This window comes from Eulemur rufifrons, chromosome 30, assembly GCF_041146395.1.
Source record: "Eulemur rufifrons isolate Redbay chromosome 30, OSU_ERuf_1, whole genome shotgun sequence".
Taxonomy (NCBI): Eukaryota; Metazoa; Chordata; class Mammalia; order Primates; family Lemuridae; genus Eulemur; species Eulemur rufifrons.
The window spans coordinates 20,110,635-20,128,271 of NC_091012.1; the positions used below are offsets into that span (position 1 = coordinate 20,110,635).

Here is a 17,637-nt window from a genome sequence, read left to right on the forward strand (position 1 = left end):
CCAGCCCCTATTATGCTTGAGTGCTGGGCAGAGTTACCTTTCATTTTCTCGGGGGTCGAGAGGTCCTTTCCCTGGCCTCGGGTAGTTCCCTCACACACTTGCTCATCGGTGGTCTGCTGGCTACTCAGGCAGGACCCTCTGTAGCTCTTCTCTCTGGTCTTCTGCCCTGCAAAGTGCAGCTGCCTGGACTCTGACCCATCTCCTAAAGTCCGGGTGTCCACCAGGCTCCACCAGGAAACTCTCTGCAGGCAGGAAGCTGGGCCAGTTGCAGGGCTTACCTCGTTTGTTTCCCAGCTCCCTCACTGCCTGGTAGCCAGCATCTCCAAAACCTGTGGTTCATGTCTGTTGTCTGGTTTTGTGGGGTATTCTGAGTACGTGTGTGTTGGGGGTGGTGTCAATTCAGTCCCTGTTACTCCATATGCCTGGACAGAGTCTATCTTTGCAGAAATTGGAGAGCTCTGGAGGGAGAGGGATGCTGTGCGTGGTGATGGTGGTAGTGGTCTCCATGACCATCGTGAAGATGACGAGAGTGGTGATTGAATCTTGGCTGATGCAACATCTGATTGGCTATGGCAAGGACCTTACTTGCTTTCCTCCCTCCCTCTTGGTCTTTCTCTATTTTCCTTTCTTTCTTGATTGATATTTTTTAGACTTTATTGATAGATACTTGAGAATTTACAACACTCTCTGATTCCCCTCCTCACTGTCTTGTGCTTCTATTAGATTCTATCCATTTCTGAGGGATTCCCCCCCGAATAAAAATTGCCTGGTTTCTTTTTGTTTGGCTTAGTTTCTGTAATCTCACAATGGTAATTTATTTTTTTTATTTTTATTTTTTTTTTTGAGACAGAGTCTCGCTTTGTTGCCCGGGCTAGAGTGAGTGCCATGGCGTCAGCCTCGCCCACAGCAACCTCAAACTCCTGGGCTCAAGGGATCCTACCGCCTCAGCCTCCAGAGTAGCTGGAACTACAGGCATGCGCCACCATGCCCGGCTAATTTTTTCTATATGTATTTTAGTTGGCCAGATAATTTCTTTCTATTTTTAGTAGAGATGGGGTCTCGCTCTTGCTCAGGCTGGTGTCGAACTCCTGACCTCGAGCGATCCACCTGCCTCGGCCTCCCAGAGTGCTAGGATTACAGGCGTGAGCCACCGCACCTGGCCTCACAATGGTAATATTTTAAACCAGCTCATTTGTTGTCCTCTCTTGGGCTGGTTCTGTCTAGGCTGACTGCACAGCTGTCATCCTGGGACTTCCCTTTGTCCTTGATGAGAATCCCAATCCAGCATCACATATTTTCCTATTTACCATTTTACTCGTTATTTTTCTTTACTTGTGTATTTGGTGGTTTTTTTAACTCAGGCTTATTGAGGTACAATTTATATACTATAAACTTCCCCTTTGTTGGGTAGACAGATCTAGGGGTTTTGGCAAACGCATACCATCATGTAACCACCACAATCTACCATCTTGGCTCTATGGATGGACTGCTGAAGCTGGTGGCTTTAAATTCCAAGTTGGGTTGTGCTGTTCCTCTGTTCTAAACTGTGCAATGGGTTCCCCTGTTGTTCAGAGTCCAAGCCAAAGCCCTTACAGTGGCCTGCAAACCCCAAGCAATCTGGCCTGTTTCCTCTCTGGCCTCATCTACTCTCACTCTACCCCTTACTCACCCTGATCCAGCCACACAGGCTCAAGACCCCTCACCTTTCTGAAACACACCAGGCCCACTCCTGCCTCATGGCCTTTGCACTGGCTTTTTCCTGTCTGGAACTCTCTTGCCCCGTGTTCCACCTGGCTCACTGAAATGTTAACCCTCCAGCAGTGCTTTCCTGGCCACCCTACTTAAAATTGCACCTTACCTCCCAACCTGCAGTACTTTACAGGTGTTGGGGGGTGAGACTTTGGTACATGCACCATGATGGGAGTTACAACCTGAACAGTAAGGAAGTTCAGGTTTCAAGGAGTTTGGGTGCAATCAAAGCCACTGGAGGGTTTTAAACAACAGTGTAGCGACACGATCCACCTTGTATCTTAACAGGATCTCTCTGCCTCAGATGCTGAGAATGGGCTGCAGGGAGCCAGGGCAGAAGCAGGGAGACCGGCACCCAGGTGAGAGACGATGGCGCCCTGGATCTGGGTGGGGGCGGTGGCGGTGAGGAGCAGGGAATAGATTCTGTGTGTATCTTGAAGGTAGAACCACCAGGATCTGCTGACGGGCTGGATGTGGCCCTGCACCTCCTGAAATGCTCGGGACCCTGCAGTGAGTTGCCCTTTCTCACAGAACAGGAGTCCAGCTCATCCAGGGTCCCACGGGTCTGCCCATCTGTCCCAAAGACACAGCCACGCGCCGACTCCAGTTTCCCAACATTTAATTAGGAAAACACATTACAGGAGCAAAGGAAAACTCATGCAACTGAAGAGAGAATTGAGGTCTGGGACCATGAGACGGGGCCAGATCCCTCAGGGGAGGCAGAAGACACGGAGCAGTAAGGCACTGCCGCCTCGGCCCCTCGGGGCGGGCGCAGGACAGGACAGCTGGGGAGGAGGGGGTCCAGGGCAAGTGCGGACCACGTGGGAAGTTTGGCAGTAGGGCGGGCAAAAGGAGCATCCCAGAGCCCCGGGTCAGGCCCCAGCTCAAGCCTGGTTATAGCCTTTCAGGTGCTCAGAGAGAAGGGCCCCGTAAGAACATACAGGATGTTTGAGGGGGACACTGTGGCCCAACCTGGCAGAGCCAGTGTGAGAATAGCTTTGGGTATATCACCTCCCTCCAAGTGCTGCTGGTACTGAGAACCCTGTCTCGGGACAGGGGCCAGCCATGGCAAGGGTGAAGTGCCAGAGGCTGGGCCAAGGCTGGTAATGTTACAAAGGAGCCAGAACAGGTGGCAGGGCCCAGGACAACTCAGGGGAGGAAGGTGAGTGAGGCTGGCAACATCCCATGGGGAGACACATATTTACAGACGGAGACCGACAAGTTCAATTCAATAAATAGGTGGTTGGGGGCATAAATAGCAAGGAGGGCAGGGCTATCCCAACACGTGGGCACAGGGCAGGAGGGTGGGGGTATTGCTGCTGCTGGGGTGAGGGCTTGGTCCTGTCACCTCCTCCCCTGCAGGGCCCAAAGCAAGGCACTAATGAAGGGGGCCCAGGTGTGCTGGGGCGTCTGGTCCTGAAAAACTCCCACACAACACCCAATCCGGGGCTCAGCTCAGCGGCCCAGGCTTGAGCCAGCCGCTCCGCTTGACAGGAGCGTGGCTGAGGACTGAGAAGCCCCCTCCTCACCGATGCCACCACCTTTAGCTGTTGCTGGACACCAGGCTGATGATCTGCTCCAGCTTCTGGCGCAACTTATGCTTTCGACAGGAGACATCGCGGTCCAGAGCAGTAAGAATCTGGGGGAGAAGGGTGCCCTGGAGCTGGGCTCTCGAGGAGGGGCCAGCTCCTCCGGTGCGAAGCCCCCACTTCCCAACCGGGCTCTTCCCTCCCACACGCCTCAGCCCCTCCCTCCTGCCTGGAGACCCTGTGCTCAGCTGACCCCCTCACCTCTGAACAGACCCACCAGCTTCTGGATGCCAGGGCCCCTCCAACTACAGAACGCTCTTCTCCGCCTCTCCGCACCTGCAGTGCAGGCCCTCCCGAGAGTGGTCTAGACTCCCTGTTCAAGATCCCCTCTTCCCGCCTCACCTCCACCGCTTCCACCCATGCCTCTCCTGTGCAGAGTCCATGACCTCTGCCATACGCGGCCAGCATTCGCCGTCCTTGCCCAGCAGCAGCACCCGATGGAGCTGATCACTCCCTGCTCTTTGAACCTTGCAGGATGTCCCCAGGTACTCTTGGGTTCCCTCCCACCCCTCTGCCGGCTCCTCCTCTTCCCTCCGATCTCTGAGTGTCCCCAGCTCAGGGTTCAGTGTTTCCGCCCCCTCTCCCTCCATGCCCACTCTCAGCCTCCCCTGGTGAGCTCAGCCAGGCTCAGGGCTTTAAATGCCATCTGCTGACTCTCACGTGTATATTTCTAGCCGAGAATACATCCTGAAGTCCACACCTGTATGTCCCCCTGCCTACTGACATCTCCAATCACAAACCCTGCGGGCCCTAACAGTGGCTGGCCCTGCACGCCTCCTGGCCCAGGCCCATGTCCCTTGGCCCATCCCTTCCAGTGCTCAGGCCCCTTAACATTTGCCTGGTGGCTTCTCTCCTGAGTCCCTCAAATCTCAGCATCTACAGGGAGTATCACCTGTGGTGGCCCTGGGGCCTGTTCTGGGGAAGGACTGTGAACAATCCAAGAGATGGGCTCCATGTCCCTTCTGCCCCCTCTGCTTTGTCATTGGCTGTACCCTCAGGGCCAAGCAACTGGAGGTCTGTGGGGACAGCACGCACCTCCTGACGGTACTTGGTGACGTAGAAATAGAGCTCACTGAGTGCGCTTAGGACATTGAAGTCGCTGGCATGGAGGCGGGACTGCTCTACCAGGTAGGCATCCATGTCCTGGTCACTGATGGACGCCATCTTTGTAATGTCTCGGTAGTACCTGTTGGGACCCTGAGTAGGTCACTTGGGCAGATGTCACAAAAGCCAAAACCCCTGCCCTCACTGCCAGGCCAGCCTCAGAGAGGCAGCCCAGGGAGAGCAGCTCCTGCCTGTCACCCGCAGCAGGGCGGGACCCACCTCTCCACCCAGCTCTTGTAGTTGGGGATGTCCTTGGCATAGAGCAGCTTGTTAGAGGGCGAGTCCTTGCCCAGGCGGTGCTCAGATGTGGAGCAGGAGTCCATGAAGGTCTGGGCCACCACTGACAAGCAGGCGTCCGTGATGCTGTTCTTGTGGATGTCAAACACGAACTGAGGGTTCTTGATCACGTTCACCCAGAAGCGCAGGGGCAGGCTGGACAGGGGGGACACATCCGAGGCTCCCTAGTCAGCCCTGTGGGGCCCCTCCCGTGGGTGCTCCCCTTCACATCTTGTTCTTGCCTGCCCAGCTCACATCTTGTCCAGAGTTGGCGAGAGTGACAAGTTTAGGGTGAACAGCCTTTTCTCTACGTTTCTGCTGAACATCTGTCCTCAGCAGGTCTCAACCCCCTCTGCAGCTTCTACTGTCACCACTGTTACCACCTGGACCAAGCCACCAGCATCTCTACCCTGTGCAAGGCCCTGGAGGGCAAAGGGCCACATCTCAGTGCTGGCCCCACTACCACCATCCCACCTGCTCAGATGCCCAGCAGAGTCCACCTCCAGAACCCCACTCCATCAGTCACCCTCTTGGCTTGGTAGCACCAGCAGTGTCAGCCCCAGGCCAGGCTGCCATCCTCTCCTGCCTAAGGACTACTGCAGCCCCCGCCCCACAGGCCCTGGGTCTTGGCAAAGCCATCAGCCTCTTCCACCCATCCACCCTCCCGGGGCCAGTAGCAGCCCAGCACAGGGCAATACCAGTTGCTCTTCCAGGTGTGGCGCACGTCAGGGTCGCTGATCTGGCGCTGGTCAGCCTGCTCGTCCAGGAAGTCGAACATGTACTTAATGGCCAGGGGCAGAGCTGAGCCTCGGTGGGCCGTGCTGAACACAGTCTCAAAGAGGTCATCCACGAACTTCTGCAATGTGCCCTGTGGGGAGGTGGCAGAGAGGGCACAGGCTATGAGGGAGCCAGGTCAGGATGTCCCCAAAGCACGACAGATGGAGGCAGAAAGGCTTAGCAAAGAGCAGGGCATCCCTGCAGGGCCAGCCCCTCTGAGACAGACCCAGCCTTGACGTCAGGCTGGGAGTTCCTATAGCAAAGGCCCACAGGATCCGAAGAATCCAGTGCCCGCCCCCCCCTACTCTGGCAGGTCAGGCCAACCTCAAGGCCAAGCCCAGGGCCTGGCTAGAAGGCATCTATGCAGAGGCCAAGGTGGTGAGAGGCAGGCCCACACCTTGGTGGCCAGCAGTCGAGTCAGGTAGATCTCCGAGACCATCTTGCTGCCACGGTCCCCCTCTCGGTGGTCGGTGTGGTCATGGTTCTTCACCAGGTGCCACAGCTTGGTGCCTGTCTCCTGGTCAGGTGTGATCATGGGTGCCCTCGAGCGGAGGCTGTCCGGGCTGCTAGCTGTGCGGAGCAGGCTCTCTGGTGCAGAGGACAGGCGTGACCCTTAGGCCACTGGGGCCGCAGGCATCACCTTACCTCTTGCCAGCCTCCACTCTCCCCCAGGAGCTCAGCAGCCTGGGGGGAATCCATCTGTTCTTGCTGGCGCCCCCTAGGTCTGGACTCTACAGAACTGGAAACCTCCCAGAGGCGTAGCGGGGAAGGCTTCCAGAGCTGCTTGGACAGGGCGGTTCCCCAGGTGGGTTTACCCAGCCTTGAAGGGCACATGGCCACCATGCTGAGGACACCTACCGTAGCGGCTGAGGGAGCGGGTGAAGGTGAAGGAGTTGGCCATGTTATAGGCAGACACTTGTTTGGGCACCAGTGCCACCAAGGAACCATCTGTCACCTGGAGGTCCCAGAGACAGAAAGGGAACAGTGCAGGAAGCAAAAAAGCCAGCAGGCCACCACCCACCCAGACCGTGCAGTGTGTACATGGGTGGCACCTGAGGCCCCGTGAGTAGAGCTCATGAGTGCAAGGACAAGGGCAGAGAAGAGCCAGGGCCACTGCTCCTGTGTCTTGCTGTGGCTCAGGGCAGGGTCCCAGCTACCATGTGGCCCTAGGGGTGAATAGTCCCCCAGCCCCTCACCTGGTAGTGGGCCAGTGAGTTGACCCTCTTCCAGTCACACTCGATCTTGGTAGTGACATCCTCATCCTGGAGGATGATGCGGGCCATACGACCCTGGCGCCATTCTGTGGGCCACAGACAGCCCTTAAGGTCATGCCTGCTGTCCCCTGAGACCCTGGGCCCAGTCCTCCTAGAGAACTGAGCTCAGGTGGGGAGTGTGAGAGCCAGCTGAGGTTACATGACCACAGGCGCGGCAAGCCCCCTTGGAGGGTGCGAGCAGAGGCCAGGAGGAGAGGGCAGGGGCCTCACCCAAGTCCATGTCCTCAGCTTTGGGGCGCTGGGAATATGGGATGCCCTTGTACACAGTGTCCAGGAGCTTGTCTTTGGCCTGGGTGATGCTGTCACAGTTGAGAACCTTCACTGGGACCTGGGCACTGCCCTCACTTTCTGGGCACACGCAGTGCAGGGTCTAAGGGTAGAGGACCCCAGAGTCAGTCCAGACCGGGCCTCTCCCCACGCCCAAGCCTCTTGCCCACCTGGCCCATGCTCACCAGCGTCTTATAGTCGATCTGCTGCCGGATGAGCTTGTCCTCGCTCAGGGAGTAGCGCGCCTCGCCTGTGATGGCATCGATGGGACCCTTCTCCATCTGCTGCTTGATGGCGCAGTACAGGAGGAAGAGCGGCTCCCCGGCACACTCCTGTAGCCAGGGTCAGGCACACAGCTTGCTGCCTGTCTGACAGCCAAGCCAGCTGCTCCTGACATCATCTCCCCTGCCACCCAGCCCGCCAAGCGCACCTTCAGAAACTTATGCAGCAGGAACGTGAACCAATTGGTAAGCATCTTCTCAGCCACTGACTCTGTCCTAGGGCAGGAGAAGCGTGCTGAGGCCCTGGCCTGGGAAGGGCGGGGTTTGGGGAGGGGGCGGGGCCTGGCAGGGGCGAGGGGAACAGGGTGGTGTTGGGTACCTGCGCAGTAGCAGCTTTGGGTGGTTCTTGCTCTCAAGGTTTTTCTCTATGAGGTCCGCCAGCAGTTGCTTGAGCAGCCCTGTGGCATAGTCGAGCCGGCTCTGCAAGGCCACCATGGTGAGCGAGGCCACGGTACCACGGTCACGCATGGAGAAGCTGCTCTGGGCCTCTAGTGTGTGGATGAAGGTGAGCACGAAGGCGCGGCTGTGCAGCAGCTGCCCGAAGAGGCGCAGGGCCTTCTCCACGTTGGGTGGGGTCTGTGGGGAGCAGGGAGGCTCAGAGGGCAAGAATGGAGAACGGGGCGGGTGGGGTGGGGGGGCAGGGAGAACAGAAAATGGGGCGTGGGCAGGCCAGGCGGGGGCTCACGTCCAGCTCCTTGAGCACTGGGTGGGCCTCAATGCCGGGGAAGAGCACACGCACGGCATAGGTCCGGTAATCCAGGAAAGGGATTTGCACCCCATCCATGTGGTTCGTCAGCTCATTGATGTCAGTCTGCAGCTCTGCAAAGGCTGGGGAGGCACAGGGAGGGGAGAGCGCTGAGCAGGAGGAGGGAGACCTGCTCCCGCAGCCCCCCGCAGCCCCTGTCTCAGGCACCTTCCTTGCATTCCAGGGCCACGCGGGACTCCAGGTTGTCCATCTGCAGCTGGAGCCGCTTGAGTGTGCGGTCTGCATCCTGAGTCTTGCGCTTGTAGGCAACTAGCACGGCGGTGATGGCCAGCAGCAAGAGCCCACCCCCTGCCGCCAGTCCCACCATGGCCGGCAGGGTCAGCGCCCGGTCAGCTGTGATGTGCAGGGTGCCCAGCCAGAACTCTAGGCCACCCACCAGCACCTGCAGGGACAGGCCCGAGGTGAGCCGACCCCCACGCCCACCCTGAGCTGCCCTGGTGGTCTCCCCATCGCCCACTCACCATGACGGGCTGCCGGCCAGTCTGGCTGGGTGAGTCACACAGGAGTTGTGTGTCCGAGACGGTGAGCGCACACGGCTGGCCTCCGATCAGCACCGTGTAGTTGAGGCGGGAGCTACCAGCTGCTGCGGGGATCAGGTTCTTGCCCTGGGGGTGGAGGACAGGCTCAGCCCAGGGCCCTCCACCTCCCTGGCCCTCCCTCCCTCCGCCCTGCTGCACCTTCAGCACCACATGGGAGCCAGGCTTGACGTCCAGCACGCCCGAGGGGCCGAGCGGCTCAAAGCTGGGGTCGGGGTAGTAGGTGAAGGAGGAGTGGTTGAGGGAGCGAGCCGTCTGCACATGGTCCAGCAGGAAGCCAAACTCATCAGGGTGCTCGCCTTGGGCCCGTGGCTGGGGCCGCCCGAGGAAGATGCCGGGGGCTTTACACAGCATGGCAGTGTCGTTGATCACCTGGCACGTCTGTGAGGACAAAGGTGAACAGCCCAGCACACGAGGCCATGGGCAGCAGGGGCGGGGCAGGGGCAGCTGGTACTCACATTGGTGGTCTCAATGCCCCGGTACTTGGCCCGGACCCGGGGCTCCTGAACTGTCAGCAGGTGGGTCCCACTCACAGTGATGGCGGTGCTTCCACTAGGGTAAGAGGTGAGGGACCTCAGGCTCCCTCCTCCATTGTCCCCCATCCAGCCGTGGAGATTTTTCAAGGCTGCCATGGGAACCCAGGGCCTCCGTGACCCTGGATCACCCAGTGGGTGCCAGGTACTATGCAGCCAGGACAACTCTGCCCTCTACCGACGAGGGTTTAGGCTCAAAGGAGACATGACTTGATGCCCAAGGCTTTGGTCACCGGGCAGGGCCCAGTCCCAGACCCCCTGCGTGCTGCCCCGTGTCTTACTTGATGATGCTCCAGGTGGGCTCAAGGTGAGTGACTGTGGGGTCCTGAGTGTAGGTGTAGATGACTCCGGGGCTAGAGACATTGGCACGGTCGATGGCAAGGGTGATGGGGGCCTGGCTGGGGCCCAGGGTGGAGACAGGTGCAATACACACAATCGCCTCGGCATCTCTCCTGTGTTGGCAAGTGGGCGCTTAGAGGCGGTGGCCCAGGGCCCTCAGCCAACCTGTCCCCACAGTCCCCAGCCCATGTTCAGCCTGAGGCTGGCAGGGCCCTGACCCACCTCACGAACTGGCACTCGCCATCTCTCACAGTCACTGTGACCCTGCTGCCAGCATCCAGGGAGCTGCCGGAGATGGTGAGCCGAGAGCCCCCCGAAGCCGGGCCCCGACTGGGACTCACACGGTCAAACATCGGGCTCTGTGGGAGAAGCAGCCCTGATGGGAGGGAGGAGCCAGCTGGGCCAGGGAGGAGGGTGGGAAGGGGAAGGGCCGCAGCCACGCACCACAAAGCTGTAGAGCTGCTCAGACTGTGTGCGGAAGTCAGCAGAACAGTCACCTACGCAGAGCTCCACAGGCCCTGGCGGCGGGCTGGGCACCAATGACTCCTCCATCTCACACACGATCCTAGAGATCGGAGGATGTCAGAGCCAGCTGGGGCAGACGGGCCTGGGCACCCGCACGGCCACACTCACCTCTCAGCACTGACATACTCGGCCGGGATGGAATTGCAACGCACGCCAGCCACCCGCAGGCCCACCTCTCGGGAGGCGAGGCCCAGGTTCTCCCCCACGATGGTGACCCGGGTGCCTCCCTCCTTGGGCCCCATGAGAGGATGGATCTGCAGAGCAGGATGGGAAGCAGGAGCGTCAGCCCAGACTCACAGGCGCCCAGGGGGCAGTGGGCAGGGGTGGTAAAGGAGGCTGACCTGGGCGATGCGGGGGTGGCTGCACCGGGCACCCTTCTGGCTGGGGTGCATCCAGTTGGTCTTGGGGGCCGGGCAGTGGGCCCGTAGCTGGCACCTGTGCTCTGAGATGCACCAGCCACAGTTGAAGCGGGGGTCGGCCTTGAGGCAGAGGCCACAGCTAGGCCGCTGTGCCCAGCACTTGTACAGGAGGGCTGCGGGCACAGGGGGCACTGCTGACGGAGGGGGCAGTGGCAGAAAAGTAGGGAGGGCACGAGTCCCCCCGACCTGGCCCCGGCAATGCCAATTCTGCCTTGGGAGGCAGGCTCCCTGGCCGCACGCTGGCCCTCACCTCGGAAGCTGGGAGGCTTGTCAATGGGGAAATCTCCATCCCAGACCACAGAGAAGTCCAGCTCAGTGTCACCATACTCATCGCCTTCATAGGAGTACTGGGAGAAAGGGACCCACGTGACCCCAGGTAGGACATGCAGAGCCCCCCACTCCGTCAAGATTCTTGCCGTCTACCCCTCCCCCGGGCTTAGGAACCCCCAGCAGGAGACTCAGAAGGTCTCTTGCCAGGGCCACCCGAGGCTTCCAGACCCCTGTCACACCACAGCCTGGGCCCCCAAGGGGGAGGCGGGGGTGGCAGGCGGGGCCTCACCGAGGTGTTCTGGCACTGCACGCTGCTGCTGTTGAAGCGCACGGCAGGCACTCGCTGCTGCCGCCCCTGCACCCGGACCACGCACTCGTAGTTCTTCTGGCCCGACTGCGGCTGCGGCAGGTTCTTAGCCCGCAGGGTGAGAGGTTGCATGACACCGACGGGGATCAGGAGGTCCCCACTGGGCAGGATCTCAGGGCAGCCCTGGGGGGAAAACCCCTGTCAGCCGCACACTGGGCCCCCACCCTTCTCCAGGCCCAGCTGGCCCTGCCCAGCCTTGAGGAGGCTCAGAGAAACTAAGAAGTCAAACCCAGAAAAGCCAGAGGCCAGCCCCGCACCACAGAGCCCGGTCCCCTCGCACGCGCCGCCCGCCTCACCTCAGGGCTGTGGACCCTGCCCTCCTGGAAGGAGCACTCGTGGGGGTGGCTGGTACACACGTGGCGGTACTTACACCAGTGGCAGGGGTAAGGGCTGCTGACGCAGGACATGCACCTGGGCGGGGGGATGGCTTCAGAAATAATGGAGGCCAGACTGCCCCCTCTGCCTCACTGCCCCTCCCCTGGGACACACCAGGAACCACACTGGGGGACAAAGAGCTATGGGGACAGAGATAAGCCCCTAGAGACAGCCACCCTGCAGGTCTTGCCTGTCCCAGAGCCCTCTTCTGTCCCCAGGGGTAGGGACAGGTGCTGGGCCAGGTACTTACGACTGGAAGACGCTGCAGTTGTAGAAGACAAAGTCAGCCCCAGCAAACCTCACGCCAGTCTCCTTGGAGAGCAGCTGCAGCCTCACGGTGCGGGTGGCCCCTGCAATAAGCCCAGCAGCGGCCATGAGCTGTCTGGGGGGCAGGGGGTGGCTTCCACTCCCCCCAGACAGCCCCAGCCCACTGACCATGCCCCTTGGTGAGAGCCCGGAGCTCCTGGAGAGAGGGCGAAAGGCAGCGCAGCTCGCCAGAGGGCAGCAGGATGGCCTCGCTCTCCGTCACCTCCTCAAAGGCACAGCTCACACCCGCGCTGAGGTCTGGCACGTTGCGCATGGCTACGGTCAGCTGGGGGAGGCAGAGGGCTCAGAGCAGGGCGCACCCCCAGCACACATACACAAACACACACACACACGGGCCCCAGCACCCTGTTTGCCACTCACCTGAACCCCAGGTGATGTCACTGAAACATTGTTGGGCTGGACCCGCACCTGGACGCACTTGCTCAGCTCTTCTGCAAAGCCGTGTGGGGCAGAGGCGCCTGGACAGGCCCCTTCACGGCAGCATCTGTGTGGGGTCAGTCCAGAGTCAGTCCCTTCTCTGCCCCAGGAGGGCCCAGGCGGCGGATGCAGTGGGAAGCTGGGGGGTCGGCGGGGACAGGGGACAGCCTGCCCAGCTCACAGTGCCAGGCAACAGCAAGCCTTGGTCTCATCCCCTGGGGTCCAAGGGACGTCACTCGGGGTGGAGGTTCCGCTCATTAGCTGGGAAAAGCGGAGGAGGGAGGGAGGAGAGGCCGCGAGGGCCCGGCTGGGGAGGAGTGGGCAGGCGGGTGTGACTGGCTGTCCGCTCCCCAGGGCAGGGAGCCCATCTGCACCCCCAGCCTGTACCTGCCGCCTCACCTGTGCTGCAGCACACACCAACCACAGTGTGGGTCCCCTGAGCCCAGGCAAGCTGCGCAGCTCAGGTACTGTTCGCAGGTCTCCACCGGGAGCTGGCTCACCTGGGGACAGCCACATTAGCACCCAGCCTGCCCCTGTCCCCCCACCCACCGCCACCCACCATGGGCCCACCTGCTTCTCACTCAGGAGGTAGATGTGCTGGTGGTCAGGGCTGAAGAGCAGGTCTCGGAGTATGGGGCTGCCGTCCACCACAGGGACCGTCTCGTACAGGTGGGCATCCTGGGAGCCATCGACCCGCACCTGAGCCACAAGAGCAGGGTAGTGGAACGCTGGGCCAGCCTGATGCCACCACAGCCCTCTGCACCCAGGGCATCCTCTCCTCAAGCCAGGGGCTTTCTAGGCTGTGGCTGAGCTGAAGTTAGGGCCTGGTGGGGCTCCTGTACCCGCAGCCCAAGGCCAGGGAAAGGGGGTACAAAGGCCAGAAAATGATCCCAGGAAATTTGGAGATATAGAGGTCAGGGGGTGGGGAAGGGTGATAGCTACAATGGAGGGCGGTTTTTAGGGTGATAAAAATGTCCTGGGATGAGACAGTGGTGATGGCTGCACAACTCTGCAAATATCCTAAAAACCGCTTAAGTGTACACTTTAAATGGGTGAATTGTGTGGTATGTGAGTTACAGCTCGATGCAGCTGTGACAGATGGAAAAAGGGTCGCAGGAGCAGGCTGGGTCCCAGGAGCTCAGCACCTCCCTTCACAAACCCTTCCCTGTGCACCCCCAGACCAGGCGAGCAGGACGAGAGCACCATGGCCGTCCTGAGCCCTGTCTCTTCAGAACATATCTGAGTGCCCCGGAATTCACCCCCAGCCCCAGAACGGAAGTGGCTGCAGCCCTGCCCCGCTTCCTATGGGCAGAGCCCTGGCCCAGCCAGCACTGCAGCCCCAGTGCCCACAAGGGACCAGAGCCCAAAGGGAAGGACCATCAGGGGCAGAGGAAAAGCCCTCTCCGGGGTGGTGACATTTAGGGTGAGATGGGAAGGAGGTATCCAGGGAGAGAGCAAGTGGCGAGTGGGCACCAGGGATAGGAGGGCTGGTGGGGCAGGGAAGCACCCAGACCAGAGTGCACAGCGTTACGGCCACGTCGGCTCCCTCATTCATTCAACTGAAGACCCAGCTCCTGTGGCAGGGAGACCCCACAATAGGTCTGGTCTCTGTCCCCAGAGCCGCAGGAAGCTAGCATTTCAGGCCACAGAAGGCATTGGTGCTGGCGAGGGTGGATGGCCGAGGGGCTTCTGGGACCCAGCCGGGGAAGCCTCCCTTCCCCGACCTACCAGCTGTGCCCTGTCTAGGGTGTCCCAGGGCTTATCTGTGTGTTCCCACCACCCGCCTTGTCCCGTGTCCCAGAGACCAGCTCCATCCCCATATGTTAAGGCTTCCAGAGCCCACCTTCTTCAGACTGCCACTGCGCGTGCCGATGAAAACCACAGAGTGCTGCTGGTAGGTGTAGGCAGCCACGCTGGCCATGCCGTCCGTGCTGTCAGCCAGCAGGGGCAGCCCCTCGATCACATGAAGGCCACCCAGTGGCTGGTTCAGCACCAGCCCACAGAAGTTTCCATTGATCTGCATGGGCTGGCAAAACAGGGGAGGGATATGTAAGAGTCTGGTCCGGGTGCAAGCACACACCACTGGACAAAGGCCACCAGATCTGTCCCAGGAGAGAACAGGGTCTGGAACCCGCTCCCTCCATCCAGACCTGACTACCTGTCCTGGGACCCTGCGGGCAAGGGCACTTGGGACCAGAGGAGGGAGATGGAGGAGGAAACGCAGGGAGGAGCACAGCTCGGGCTGCAGGACACCCACGAGATAGAGCATGGAAGAACCTGCTGGGAGTGGCTGGAGGGACAGGGAGAAGGAGGTGGCAGTCTACAAGGAGGGCACTGGGCAAAAGAAAGACTGTAGGGAGGAAGGGTTGAGAGAGGGAGAGACAGGGCGGAGGTCCCTGAAAGGGAGAGATGGGTGTCAGGGCTATGGTGCCACTCCCAGGGTTAAGCCAAGCCTGGGACAGGACAGCCAGGTGTCAGCCCAGGCCAGGCACTGGCTTGGGGACAGCTGGGCTGAGTGAGGGGCTCACGGTGTTTATGCAGGGCAGCTCCTTGTTCAGCAGCCAAGGCAGGGCCAGCGTGCCCTCCCCCCGATAGCAGGACTGGATGCGGCGCCGGATGTGGGCGTTGATGTTGCTGAGGGTAAAGAGGCAGAGGACGGTCTGCCTGGGCGGGCTGACACGGTTCTTCTGGCCCTGAGAGAAGACGGTGAAGAGGACGTCCTCGTCGGCTGGCACACCCAGGGCCTGGGCCAGCAGCAGGCCGGGCTTGGCCAGGTGCGCGCTCTGCACCAAGCGGTACTCCACCCCGCGCCAGGAGCAGCCGATGGGGAACTCCACGTATGAGTAGAACTCCGAGTCCCCCGCGCACATGCGCACAATTTTGGACGTGAAGAATTTCTCGCCTGCTGTGTCCAGCAGCGTCTGCTGGGTGTCCAGCTGCAGCGTCAGGAAGTACACGAAGGAGGCGCTCACAAAGCCGTAGATGTAGTAGATGTCGAAGGCAGGGTACAAGGACAGTGTGTCTGAGGGGATCTTGATCTGAGAGGAAACGAACTCATCCTGGTACACCTGGGGAACAGGTCGTGGCGAGAGCGTAGGGTGAGGCCCTGGGCTGCCCCCCACCCCACCTTCACCCCAGCCCCAGCGCACTCCACCAGTGGCTTCCCTCAGGATGCCCCACCTGCCCCGCCTGGGCCAGAAAGGCCAAAGAGGGCAGGGTAAGCAGCCTCCCTGCAGACAGGACCCCCCAGCAGCTTGGGCTCAGCTCGAAGACCGAAGACCGGGACGCAGAAGGAGAGGGAGGGCCAGGCGGGTGAGCAGGGGGGCGAGGCTCACCCACCAGGCTAAACATGTCCGCGCTGTCTTCGTCGCTGATGAGCTTGCGGGAGCTCAAGGTGGGGAAGTACTCCGACTTGCCGTCGACAGCGGTGCCCACAAACAACTTGCTGGGCCCCTGGCCCTGCTCTACAATGACGCCAGCCATGGAGTCAGGCTCCTGAGCCCCCGACAGGTAGTGCTCCTTGCGGTGGTGGGGCTCGCCCAGCTTGAAGAGGTCATCCAGGCGCAGGAACTGGCAGATGCCCTGCCAGGTACTGCCACAGGCCACCAGGCGGTGGGCTGCGTAGTCTATGAGCAGCAGTTTGTTCACGTTGTCCACAGGTGCCAGGCGGTGGGCACATACGCGCATACTGGGGGGTGGGTAGCAGCTAGCATTGTCCTCGACAGGCCCGGTGACGTGGGCCCGCAGCTCGGTCAAGTTGGGGGCCAGCTTAAAGACACGGTTCACCGCACCCACGAACACCTCTCCGGTCACTCGGTGCACAGCCAGGTGGGTGAGCGTGGTGTCTGTCACCACGAAGGCACGGAAGGGCCTGCTGTTGCCCAGGGCCCCATCAACGGCAAGGAAGAGCAGCTGGAGGAGGAAGACAGCAGGCATGGCCAGCAGCTGCACCTGGGGACAAGCCTGAGAAGAGATGGCAAGTGGGAGTCAGAGACCCCAGGCCCAGGCTGCCCGTCCTCCTCCTGTGCTGCCCAGCCCAGGGCCCCCGGCAGGCTGAGCTCCAAGCCACAGAGGGCCAGGAGCCGCCACCACACCGGAGCCCCAGATGGTGACCACGGCTGGGAGAGAGGAGGGGCCTCCACCAGGGCGCATCAATCACCCCTCATCCCCTGTGCTAGAGAGGAGCCAGGAGGCCTCGCCTCAGCTGGGCCACACCCAAGGGGGTGGCAGAGCCAAATGCTCAGAAAGGCAGGCCGGGAGGCCCTCCTGGAACTGAGAGCCTGAGCGACACATCCCGGAGCTGAGGTCGCCAGCTGCACAGAGCAGCAATCACAGGGAAGCCTCAGGCCGCAGAGATGCCCCCGCCTGGGCTGAGAGAAGGGGAGAGGCAGGGAGAGAATCAGCACAGCTGGGGGAGGGGAGTGGGGGCAGGGACACCACCCCTGAGTGGCACTGCGACCAGAAACCCAGGACAGAGGTCTGGGGCATCAAGGCCTGAAGCTAGACCCAGCACCACCACATCCCCGCAGGGGGCCAGCTGCCTCTTGGCCCCAAGGGCCTCGGCTGGCTGTCCAGGAGTCTGCTGTCTGGCCTCCCCGCTGCAACACAAAGCCGAGTCGCCTGCCCCCACAGCCACGTGCCGAGACAGACATAAGTCAAGCTCTGCTCAGGCACAGCCAGACAGTGCCCGGCAGCCCCACGCGGCTCACTCCAGATCCAGAGGTTAGCTGGGGAGGGCAATGTGCAGCGGGCCCAACCCACCCTTGGGAGTCCCAGGAGCCTTATGGAAGGGGAGCAATGTCCCAAATACAGTTGAGGCCTTGGGGAGATGAGGCTTGGGCCACAGGGACAGTGCTGGGATTGGCACTTAGCCCCCAGGCCACACCCAGCCAGACCCAGGCTGCAAAGACAGCAGAGCAGTGTCGTGGCAGCCAACAGGGCAGGGCTCAGCACTACCATCTCAGTGCCCCGGCCCTAAGGGAAACAGAAGGCACCAGCCTGGGGGCTCGGGGAACCAAACCAAGGAGGCACAGATGAGAGAAAGGAAAAAATACATTTGCTAGAACAAGGAGCGGGCCCAGCTTGAAACTGCAAAGTTTCAGCTCGAATTGATCATCTCTCTGGGGCTCTTTTGTCAGGTCTGCCTCCCAGACCTCTAATGCAACAGCAGGAGAAGAAAGGCAGGCAAAAGAGAAGAGAGGCCACATCCTGCCCTCACCTTCTCCACACTCCCAGGAAGCCAAGCTTAGGGACAGGCTGGGGACAGGTCAGCAGAGAGACCTGGAGAGGCAGGATTTGCAGCCCAAGACCCCACCCCAGCCCCCACCTGTAAGTGGTAACCTCTGGCATCACAGGTACACCCACCCGTTTGCTGCAGCCCTGCCAGTACAGCGCTCCTGCACGGGGACAACCCCGCACAGAGACGCGGGTCCAGCACCACCCAACG

The 17,637-nt window shown here is 60.9% G+C and overlaps 1 protein-coding gene across 1 annotated transcript; it reads right to left on the reverse strand.

The window, feature by feature from the left end:
- Positions 1 to 2,762: 2,762 nt before the first annotated feature.
- PLXNA3 (plexin A3) lies at positions 2,763 to 16,127 on the reverse strand. Its single transcript, XM_069462809.1, has 32 exons — positions 15,531 to 16,127; positions 14,720 to 15,259; positions 14,035 to 14,217; positions 12,762 to 12,890; positions 12,591 to 12,691; positions 12,135 to 12,258; positions 11,883 to 12,039; positions 11,698 to 11,797; positions 11,369 to 11,483; positions 10,995 to 11,195; positions 10,686 to 10,782; positions 10,358 to 10,548; positions 10,125 to 10,270; positions 9,936 to 10,056; positions 9,714 to 9,850; positions 9,434 to 9,604; positions 9,078 to 9,171; positions 8,761 to 9,000; positions 8,545 to 8,688; positions 8,231 to 8,465; positions 8,003 to 8,145; positions 7,637 to 7,893; positions 7,467 to 7,533; positions 7,222 to 7,368; positions 6,980 to 7,139; positions 6,692 to 6,795; positions 6,354 to 6,450; positions 5,893 to 6,083; positions 5,417 to 5,586; positions 4,662 to 4,874; positions 4,374 to 4,524; positions 2,763 to 3,388 (listed from the first exon to the last, which is right to left on the reverse strand). The coding sequence occupies exons 1-32, from the start codon at positions 16,125 to 16,127 to the stop codon at positions 3,293 to 3,295; spliced, it is 5,619 nt and encodes a 1,872-aa protein (XP_069318910.1). The 3' UTR covers positions 2,763 to 3,292.
- Positions 16,128 to 17,637: the final 1,510 nt, after the last annotated feature.